The sequence below is a fragment of the Camelina sativa genome, chromosome 7 (assembly GCF_000633955.1).
Source record: "Camelina sativa cultivar DH55 chromosome 7, Cs, whole genome shotgun sequence".
Taxonomy (NCBI): domain Eukaryota; kingdom Viridiplantae; phylum Streptophyta; class Magnoliopsida; order Brassicales; family Brassicaceae; genus Camelina; species Camelina sativa.
The window spans coordinates 20,037,040-20,047,643 of NC_025691.1; the positions used below are offsets into that span (position 1 = coordinate 20,037,040).

At 34.6% G+C, this 10,604-nt stretch overlaps 3 protein-coding genes across 6 annotated transcripts; 1 reads left to right on the forward strand and 2 right to left on the reverse strand.

The window, feature by feature from the left end:
* Window positions 239–2,773, forward strand: LOC104701641 (zinc finger BED domain-containing protein RICESLEEPER 2-like). Of its 4 annotated transcripts, none has more exons than XM_010417363.2 (2): window positions 239–419; window positions 579–2,773. In XM_010417363.2, the coding sequence occupies exon 2, from the start codon at window positions 617–619 to the stop codon at window positions 2,624–2,626; it is 2,010 nt and encodes a 669-aa protein (XP_010415665.1). In that variant the 5' UTR covers window positions 239–419; window positions 579–616; the 3' UTR covers window positions 2,627–2,773. The 4 variants fall into 4 exon arrangements, with proteins under 4 accessions (XP_010415665.1, XP_010415666.1, XP_010415664.1 ...); XM_010417364.2 differs by having other exon boundaries at window positions 601–2,773; XM_010417362.2 differs by having other exon boundaries at window positions 239–374.
* LOC104701642 (serine/threonine-protein phosphatase PP2A-5 catalytic subunit) lies at window positions 2,884–4,882 on the reverse strand. The gene is made up of 5 exons (XM_010417365.1): window positions 4,448–4,882; window positions 3,865–3,979; window positions 3,658–3,766; window positions 3,494–3,571; window positions 2,884–3,401 (listed from the first exon to the last, which is right to left on the reverse strand). The coding sequence occupies exons 1-5, from the start codon at window positions 4,701–4,703 to the stop codon at window positions 3,036–3,038; spliced, it is 924 nt and encodes a 307-aa protein (XP_010415667.1). The 5' UTR covers window positions 4,704–4,882; the 3' UTR covers window positions 2,884–3,035.
* On the reverse strand, window positions 7,230–8,880 carry LOC104701643 (CLAVATA3/ESR (CLE)-related protein 26-like). The gene is made up of 2 exons (XM_010417366.2): window positions 8,275–8,880; window positions 7,230–7,421 (listed from the first exon to the last, which is right to left on the reverse strand). The coding sequence occupies exons 1-2, from the start codon at window positions 8,568–8,570 to the stop codon at window positions 7,382–7,384; spliced, it is 336 nt and encodes a 111-aa protein (XP_010415668.1). The 5' UTR covers window positions 8,571–8,880; the 3' UTR covers window positions 7,230–7,381.

Here is a 10,604-nt window from a genome sequence, read left to right on the forward strand (position 1 = left end):
TTATGGACCTTTTTGATTATATATATAAAACTTTTAGCTGTGTTTGGAAAGCTACATAAATATACGGTACAATGTGTGAGTAATTTGTAAATAAAAATTGCCAATTTTAAGCATAAAATAAAATTAAGGATATGTTAGAAAAGATTCATAAATTTAAGGTACCATTTTGTAAATTTACTTTTTTTTTTGTTTGCCGTTTCAAAAAAAATATCTTTTCACTAAAACAGAAGAAAAGCTTTCAGCTTTTGTTTTTGTTTGTCTTCTCCCATTGGTAAAAAAAACCCTACCGCCGCGACCACCGACACCGAGAAAGTTCGCCGCCGTTAAACCACCAGTGAGGAGAAGCTTTTATCAAAGACTAGTTCAATGAAGAGGTGAATGTGCTTTTAGAGCTAAGATTCTTTATATCTTCTCCGGCGGTAATTTCATAAAATTCGATTGTTTCTCTTATAATAAAGCTTTCTGCTTTATGAAAAAAGACAAAGACTTTGTTTTAATGTTATTGAGAATTTTAGGTTTTTGTGTACATTGGTTTCATTGTTTCTTGAATTGGAACTTATCTGGTGAAATTTGTTTAGTGTTTTTATTGCTTTTGTGTAGGAGACAGAAGAAAGTGATGATAAGCAATGAGATGGATTTGTCAGATGCAGTGATTGTAAAATCTGGGAGATTGAAATCAGTTGTGTGGAATGATTTCGATAGAGTTAAAAAGGGTGAGACTTACGTTGCAATCTGTAGGCATTGTAAGAAGAGACTTAGTGGATCGAGCGCTAGTGGGACTTCCCATTTGAGGAATCATTTGATTAGATGTAAGAGGAGAATTAATGGTAACGGTGTTGCTCAGTATTTTGTTAAGGGGAAGAAGAAAGAAGGAAGAGCTGTTGAGATATCGAATGAGAGGAAGAAAGATGAAGAACAGCTTAGTGTAGTGAATGTTAGATATGAACATGATGATGATGTTGTTACTGGTGTATGTGCTGGTTTGGATCAAAGGCGGAGTCGGTTTGATCTAGCACGGATGATTATTTTACATGGGTATCCGTTGAGTATGGTCGAAGATGTTGGATTCAGAATGTTTATTAGAAATTTACAGCCTTTGTTTGATCTTGTTGCGTTTGAAAGAGTTGAGTCTGATTGTATGGAGATATACGCGAAAGAGAAGCATAAGATGTTCGAAGCCTTGGATAAGTTACCTGGAAAGATTAGTATCAGTGTTGATGTTTGGAGTGGTTCAGATGATACTGATGAGTTCTTGTGTTTGGCAGCACATTATATCGATGAAACATGGGAACTGAAGAAGAGAGTTTTAAACTTCTTCGTGGTTGATCCGTCTCATACTGGTGAAATGCTTGCTGAACTTATCATAACATGTTTGATGGAGTGGGATATTGATAGGAAGTTGTTTTCTATGGCGTCTAGTCATTCTCCACCGTTTGGTGAAAACGTGGCTAACAAAATCAGAGACCGGTTGTCGCAGAACAAGTTCTTATACTGTAACGGCCAATTGTTTGATGTAAGCTGTGGAGTTAATGTCATTAACCAGATGGCTCAAGACTCCTTGCAAACTTGTTGTGACACAATAAACATGGTTCGCGAGAGTATTAGGTATGTCAAAAGCTCAGAATCTATTCAGGAGAGATTCAATCAGTGGACTGTTGAAGCTGAAGCTGAAAGTGAAAGGAACCTATGTATCGATGACCCAGTGAGATGGGACACAACATGTACCATGTTGGAGATTGCTTTAGAGCAGAAGAGCGCGTTTTCACTCATGAATGAGCATGATCCTGATTCCGTGTTATGTCCATCTGATTTGGAATGGGAGAGGTTAGAAACAATTGTCGAGTTCTTGAAAGTCTTTGTTGACGTGACAGATGCATTCACAAAGAACAGTTGTTTACCCGCCAACATATACTTCCGGGAGATATGCGACTTACACCTCCGGTTAATCGAATGGTGCAAGAACCCGGATGATTTCATTAGCTCTCTAGCTGTAAACATGAGAAAGAAGTTCGATGATTTCTGGGATAAAAACAACCTGGTTCTAGCCATTGCTACCATATTAGACCCACGGTTCAAAATGAAGCTGGTGGAATATTATTACCCTCTGTTTTATGATACTAGTGCTTCAGAGTTCATTGAAGACGTTGTTGAATGCATCAAAGCGCTGTACGATGAGCATTCTATAGGATCACTGTTAGCATCATCAGATCAAACCCTTGACTGGCGTAATCATCATCATGGGTCAAATGGTGTTCGTCATGGGAAAGAGCTTGACGATAGATTCATAGAATTTGATAGGTACATTAACAATACAACTACTACTACACCAGGTCATGACCCTAAATCGGATCTTGAAAAGTATCTAGAGGAGCCGCTTTTTCCCCGGAATTCAGATTTCGACATACTGAACTGGTGGAAAGTACACACACCGAAATACCCAATCCTCTCTATGATGGCACGTAACGTGTTAGCGGTTCCAATGTCAAATGTCTCATCAGAAGGAGACGCCTTTGAAACTTGTCAAAGGAGACAGGTTAGTGAAACTTGGCGTTCGCTAAGACCGAGTACTGTGCAGGCCTTAATGTGTGCACAAGATTGGATCCAGAGCGAATTGGAAAGCTCTTGAAACTCTTTAATTTTGTCCTGAGTTTTGTTTTCTTTGTTAGTTTAGATCTCTGCTCCAGCTTGTTTGTTTATTGTCTGTACCTCTACCTCTCATCAACAGTTGTTTTAGTCATAATTTATATTCAACCTAGCTAGGGCTTTTACTGTATAACAGAAGCATCGTTCATTTCTCTGTACAGAGTTTGGCTACAATGGAGTTCAGTGATAGAGTGGTTTCAGTTACTTGGACCATTAAATCTATGTAACTCTCATATCCGATGCACAACAAAATTACGGGTTTTTAGAGAACAATGGATAGTTTAACAAACACAGACATAAAGGAATATGAAATTACAAAAAGTGGTTAAGAATAGAAAGCAAAAGAGAAAAAGAGCTAGTATGTGGAATAGCAATTTTAGTTCTTTTGGTACTTACAAAAAATAATCTGGAGTCTTGCGAGTGGTTTCGGGTTCGATTTGGCGTGGGGCTGGATCAAACTGAAGGAAGTTCTGGTCCATGTTTTCACCAATCTCTAGAATCGCAGCCATGTTGCCACAACGGTAGCAATAATTTGGGGCACTGAATACAGTCACAACGTTCTTTTCTTGGCACCAGTTATAACCTTCCATGACAAGTTGGTGTGCTCTTGAAATCAGAGAGAGTCCATTGGTGTGGTTAAACTGAGTAGCGATATCTTGTCCGAAAGTGTAGCCTGCACCACGAGGAGATATTCCCCAACCACACCGGTCATCTGGATCAGACCATAAGAGATCACACATTGGTCCTTCATGTGGAACCTACACAACAGACAACACACAAGGGTTATTGTCTCGTTATGTAATACAACGTAGAATCATCAGCTTTTGTAGGTTTGTATTTTGTAACTCACCTCTTGAATTCGATCTAACGATCTGATGTTGTCAAGTGTATCTAAAGAAGGTGAAAGACCTCCATGTAGACAGAACACCTACAGAAAACAAAGTTTCATAGTTTCAAATCCAAAACGGGCAGAAGCAGATACAAGACTGTAAAAAGATGATTAGTTTAAAATACCTGACTCTCAATGAGAGCTGTAAGAGGAAGATAATCAAAAAGGTCAGTGAAGTGCTTCCATACATTAGCGTTTCCATATTTCCTCAAGCATTCATCATAAAATCCATACCTGTAAAAGGTATTTTGTAATGAAAGGCATTTTGAGACAGGGGACAACTTCATACCGAGAATGCACAGAATTCACAACTTAGTAATGAAAATGCGTACACTTGAGTAATTTGCCGGCTTTCATGATTCCCTCTTAGGATCGTAAGTCTATCTCTGTATCGAACTTTTAAGGCCACCAAGAGTGAAACCGTCTCAACTGAATAATACCCTCGATCTTCAAAAGTTAAACAATTGTGTTAGTTACCTAGATAAGTGACTTTAAAAAAAACAGAACAATAAGCACTTAACATAGATATAACAAGGTACTCAGAACACATGAAGTTTTCGCCTTTTCTTAAGCAAAAGCTTCCAAAGTAATTGCAAACATAAATCCAAATCCAAGTGCTCAGAAACATTAAACAAGGCTACAATGGAGTAAGCGCTTCATACAAGAAGCCTAAGAATAATAATCAAAAACTGCTAAAGCAAAAAGTTTAACCTTTCCAATAGCAAAGATCAAAACTTTTGGATAGATGAACAAAACAAAAACAATAAATTTTACCACTAATGGCTAAACACTCCCAAATAAGTACACATTAACCCAAAAAAGTCAAAACATTATCAAAATCCCCAAATCAAGTAATACGGTAGAAAACCCTAAAATTTTATAGAGAGAGAGAGAGAGAGAGAGAGAGAGACTGACCTACATAATCACCCATGAAAAGATAATTAGTATCAGGAGCAGAACCACCGATCCGAAAAAGCTCGATGAGATCATAAAACTGGCCGTGGATGTCACCACAGACGGTAACCGGACATTTAACCGGTTGAACATTATACTCCTCAACGAGAATCGTCTTCGCTTGCTCACACAACGTCTTCACCTCCGCTTCAGATAACGCTTTACACTCCATCAACTGCTCGATCTGACGATCGATATCTCCGGTCGCCGGCGGCATCTTCTCCGATCCGATCTATGTATATAAACAATCCGGATTCTTTTTAATCTTGGATCCGGATCTTCGTCTCTTGATTCAATCTATCTATCATCATGATGACTCCATGGATTGGATTTTTAAGAAGATAGAGAAAAAAAAAATTGTGAAGTTCGATTTCGTTGGAACTTTGTATTTTGTATTTTCTTTGCAATTAGTTTTTATTTATTTATTTATTTTTTAAAAAATATCTCATCGGAATTTGATTATTTTATTTTATTTTCTCTCCGGCAGCCGCACCGAGTCAAAAGTCCATCATGGGGGACTGACACGTTTCATTTTTTTTTCATGGCCCCTTTAGACACAGGGCTCGTTAATCGTTATAGATGGGTTTCTTTAAATTAGCCCAATCGGCCCAACAACCTTGTTAATTTCTTATAAATAAAATTCATCTTTTAACATCATAAACTCTAGTCTGACCATAGTTTTAAGGTTCGTTGAAACGCATAAATCTTTTAATCCTGAATTTAAATTCTGATGGTGATTAGCAACATATTTGGTCTTTATAATGGTGATAAACCAGAAATTTTAAATTTCTAAGATTATATATGGTACGTGGATGGGAAAGTTTCTTACATATTAAATTAGCAAATATTAAACGATTTTCATAATTTTATCCTTTATTCTTTCACTTTTTAGTTGTCTTTCTTATTAAGTAATTATATGAATAAATTTTTTGTTTAATTAAAATTTCTAGAGCGAGAGGAGCCGTCATATATGTAGTTCAAATTAATGTTATACAACTTTAAGACTGGTCTTCAGTTACTTTTTTTATTCTCGACGACTGGAACCAAAAAGAAAAGGTTGATTGATTATTGTGTCTCTGTTAAGTCTGTCTAATGCGTTACGTTTGGTAATCCATTCAAATTAAAGATATTCAAACGCTCTTACAATTGTGAACTTTAGAACGAAATATCGATTCGTTTGAACTTAAACTAAATTGGAAATATGTCGAGGTCACATGATCACTTTTGTTTAAATTTACAATTATATTTCGGAAATTATTATAAAAAAAACAGTAATGAGATTTTGCTTTATATGTGCAGATGTGATCGATAGTTACTTGTACCATGATAATATGATATAACGAAACCCGTGTTTTCGTAGAAGAAGGCATTTGCATATATTAATTTAATTTGTAATACTGATGTGGATGGTTGAAGTATAGTATACATAGAGGATTTTATGGAGCCGAACCGGAACCATAAACTCATAAAATTTATATATTACATTTTTTTAAAAATGTTTTCTTTATTACTTTAATTTATTTACAAATAAATAATATAATCTACACTATATATTTGGGTTTTCGGTTTTATCTTATATGGAGATGAGTTAGTAATTCTTTCTCCGAGAACCTTCTCATCACATAAACTAGTTATATACTACGATAAATCGTAATACCTAAGGAAAAATATACCAACTAATGAAAGAACAAAATGTTGTTTCATGTTCTATTACTAGTTCTCTTTTTGATATATATGTTGTGTACGGTGGTGATGTAGTAATTTAGTAAGCTAAGTTTACTAGTCTTTTTATGTTTTCACGATAAGTAAAATTAATCTACAAATAATGGAAAAGAAATGTAAAAAAAAGAGAGAAAGAGTAGTGGTGGAGTTAGCCCCACAAAAGAACAAAAGAATAAAAGATGGGAAAAAGCATAACACTAAGAAGCATTGTGGTCTCCTTTATTTAGAAGAACCATTACACACATTCTCCTTTTCTAAAAATTTCGGCATTTGGAGCTCATATTAATTTTTAAATGTATATACATGCTATGCATTNCAAAAAAAAAAAAAAAAAAAAAAAAAATCTTTATGTATCCAATCTTTGTCGACATCTCTTTTATTTTCCCCCGAATAGATGCTTTCAGAATACATCAATAATAATGGATTCGACATTTTTTTAATGATTGGATAAGACTTTCAAAGTACAATTGTTCTTTACACAAACAAAAACAAAAGAAAAGAAATCCATCTTATATTTCTTTTGCAAATGTTTTTGTAATCTACGATTTCTAATCGTATTATGAGATTTAATTACGTCAAAAACTATGATGTTTTTACAGAACACTTGATCTATCTCTTATTAAATAGCATGTTATTTAGAACAACATAGGGGAATATTTTATAGGATATGGGAAAGAATGTTAGTTACAAAAACACTACTCGCTCGTTTTCGTGTGTTTTGCACATTAAAAGGTCCTATAATCATCTACCTAATAAAATAATTGTTCATGATCATTTGGTGCTATTACCCAATATATAATTGTACAATACTACAAAAGTGAGAAAAAGCATCTAGACGTTATTTAGTGATGGATCAAATTAGAATTAATCCAATATAAGTTATGCAATATGTGAGAAAAAACGTTATGCATGTACGTATATTTCTTCTTTTCTTTCTTGAAATATTTTTTCATAATTCAGTATCAGCGTATTCATTTTTTTCTAATGTCTCCTAAACTAATATTGAAAAGTAGAAGTGTAGGGTCACAAATATTTTGAGCATATTTAAAAGATTCGATCCCAAATGAAAGGAAAAGAGAATCTAGCAGCATTACAAGACCTATGAATTTGCCAAACAATTATACTTCTCCCTCTCTCTCTCTCCCTGCTTCTTTCCCTAAGCTTCCACCGTACTTATGCTCTCCCCGGTGGTCGTCTTGAGTTCCTTGCTCTCCTGTATTAAGATAACGTAACATAGGTATAAGAATTTTAAAAAATAAGTTAATCCAAATTATGTGTAAACGATAACAAAATTATACAACCTTCGTTTCTTTATAATACAGTTTACATGAGTACTTCCTTTTACAAAATATGATCTTAAGTAGGTAACTAAGAAATGAGGAGAAAAAAAAAGAGAGAGGAAAAAGAGAGTAATTAAAGAGGGCTAAAGCTTCCATAAAGGAAAAAAACAAAGTTTTTAAAAGAAGCCATCTTATAGTGAGTCATTGAAAACAGATTGTTAACGTAAAGACTGAATAAAGCTAGCAGACAGCCTTTTGCGAGCTTCTGTGATATGTCTCACCGAATCTGAGTTAGCTAAAAGAAACAAAGTGTTTATTTTTTTTGGTAAAATTGTGCTAGAAGTATATAAGTAGTGACCCCAAAAATAAAACTTAACATAAGATGCAAATTGAGTCATATTAATCGGATTTATCACTAGGCCATATATTGTCCTTCTTAGACTTAGCACCGGATAAGTGGTCCGACTAATTCCGGGAATGAGCATGCCCCTTAGTAAGGAGTTTCCCGTAAACTCACATGTAAATTAAGCACATGATGAGTAGAAAATCCAAGTGAATAAGTGATCCACATGTATAATTTGCGCGTAGAGAATTTATAGGTTGTAGCGAGTTTAATTACACCCTTGACCTTAGACCCAATACGAATGTGTTACCACACGCGGGTATAGGCAATATATATTGTTATGTTGAAAAATCAAACAGCAACATGCAACACACATATATATGTATGGGTAAGAACTTGGTGAAAGTAACAAGAAAAAAAAACAAGAGGTTAGTAAAAAGAACCTGTTGTGTATAGGATCGGGTCCACGAGGCACTTTTCTTTTGCTGACAACGTAGCTAAGATCGCCGTGTCTTGATCTATCTTCGTCATGTTCTTGTTGTATTTCCTTGGCGTGTATAAAGGACGCCGCATTGGAATCAGAGTTGTTCATTGTCGCAGCTGTAGTAATCTCTTTTGTTTTGTCGGTCTCGTTGTTGTTTTGTAATACAAACGCATCGATCATAATAAGAGTGACTAAACCGACCGTAAATAGCGTACGGATCAACAGTTGGAGACGAAGGGAACGGTGATTTCGCATGGTTTCCTAGCCTTTGTGGATTTTGTTTTTGTTTTATCCTATCTTCCTTGGTTGGTAGAAATAAAGACAGATATTAACATGGATCAAAGTAGTAGGGTTTATATTCGAATTTCTTGAATGGAAACTATAATAGAGAACAAAGATGAGTGACAACAAAAGCAAGAGAAAGAGAGATAGATATAGAAGAAAGTTAGATAGAGAGAGAGAGAGAGAGAGAGAGAGAGAGAGAGAGTCTTATCACTTTGATGAGTTAGGATGGTTGGTGCTCTTTATAGGTTCCATGGTTTTTATTCGGTTCAATATGGTTTGCAAACTTTACTCGAAACATTAGGATAGAGAGAGATATATAATTTCTGCTATGAATCTTTATATATTTCCGTGAGATATAGAAATAATGTTATCTTTAAGCATGAATCCGTATGTGTTTATGTCGTCACTTTCTTTTGTCCTAATAATTAATCTAAACATATACCAGAGATATATATTTATTAAACGCAATATTCTATTTGAAAAAAAAATAGAACAAACAAATATGAAAAAGAGAGAGAATGAGATATAGAACAGCTGGTCCGAAACGTGACATCAAGGGAATTTATTTACCGGAGTATTATAATTCTTGTGTATTTTTAAGTTCATGCAGTTTTAACCAGAGCTTCTAGTTCTGGTGGTAAAGGACCCTCAGCTGAGGTATCCGCCATCATGAATTCGAGCCCCGACCACTGCGGAATTCACATGCGGGCTGCAACGTCTAGGAGGCGACATGTAGAATGTCATTTGGCAGTCCATGTAGCTAGTCCAAACGAACCGATAGCTAACATGTGGACCCTTGTTCTGTCGGGTATCCGATAGCTAATACGTGGATTCCTGCTCTGTCGTGGATAGTTGGGATACAAAAAAAAAAGGTTCATGCAGTTTTATGTACTTAATCACTAAAAATAATATACTGCACTCATATAAAATTGCACGTGCCAAAGGGTTCCCTCGTACTTTTCTCACGTACAATTCATCTCTTTCGTATCCAAAAAGTAAAAGCTAAGCACATAACTATGCCATGCATAACCTAACTTTTATACTATACATCTATAACCATATTTTATAAACACATAACAGTTATTTTCAGGTATATTATTCATTTCACAATTTTTTTTTCTATAATAGTTAATTTATACGCATGTGTGCATATATATATATATATATGTCGAATTTTGCACATACATAATATATAGTATCTACCTAGTTCCGTTCAAGCTTTTTATTCCTCACCGTATTTTTTGTGTTCTTTAATGTATCTAGTAGTGTATAGTACCATTTATAATATAATATATCATTACAAGAGTTCCCCTATGCAAAACATCGAATAATATATTTTGATTTGTCGAGATATGATCAGCAATAATTTACATTAACAAAACATAATATGCGTTAATCACCTTAACCATTCTTTATGTTTCTTAATTAAGATTTGCATATTTTAAAGTTTTTCCTGCAAATAAAGATGAGAATGACAAGATTGACTAGACCCATGATTAAAAACTGTTCCTTGGGAATATATTTATATCACTGTCACATAGCAGCCATAATTTATAAAATTTAGGAGGGCCAGTGAAGCATATGGTACATAATTCATCTCATCGATCAGTTTTGTTACGATTATACATGAATCCCACTTCAAAACAAATTACCTTTCCTAAAAGAGTTAAATGTATATTTGTCCTGAGAATCTTATGCCTTTGTTGTGTTACTCACTAGCTTCTACTCGAAGTAACCGAGAAATGGCACTTACATATTCATTTTATCATAAACCATATTAAAATACTAAAAAGGTATTTTGTATACAAGCTCCATTGCTAATGTGGTGACCACTTCTCCCTATAGTATTCCATATCCTTCGGTTCTCTATTTGTATGCGGGCTTAAACATTGTCCACGAAAAAAATATCGTTAGAAGAATTCTTTGACTAATTGATTTTTTGCATATCGCTATATAGAATTTTTCTTTCCTATCATCATCAGTCACATTGTACTTATAGCTTTT

What these genes read in the sequence shown, in the direction of transcription:
- LOC104701642 (XM_010417365.1), bottom strand. Translation starts at nt 4,703, where the DNA reads ATGCCGCCGGCGACCGGAGATATCGATCGTCAGATCGAGCAGTTGATG. An exon ending in TTTCATGGGTGATTATGTAG is followed by an intron (nt 3,980 to 4,447) that starts GTCAGTCTCTCT and finishes TAACTTTTGAAG; the next exon opens with ATCGAGGGTATTATTCAGTT. An exon ending in CGTTAGATCGAATTCAAGAG is followed by an intron (nt 3,402 to 3,493) that starts GTGAGTTACAAA and finishes TCTGTTGTGTAG; the next exon opens with GTTCCACATGAAGGACCAAT.
- LOC104701643 (XM_010417366.2), bottom strand. Translation starts at nt 8,570, where the DNA reads ATGCGAAATCACCGTTCCCTTCGTCTCCAACTGTTGATCCGTACGCTA. An exon ending in CCCGATCCTATACACAACAG is followed by an intron (nt 7,422 to 8,274) that starts GTTCTTTTTACT and finishes ATCTTAATACAG; the next exon opens with GAGAGCAAGGAACTCAAGAC.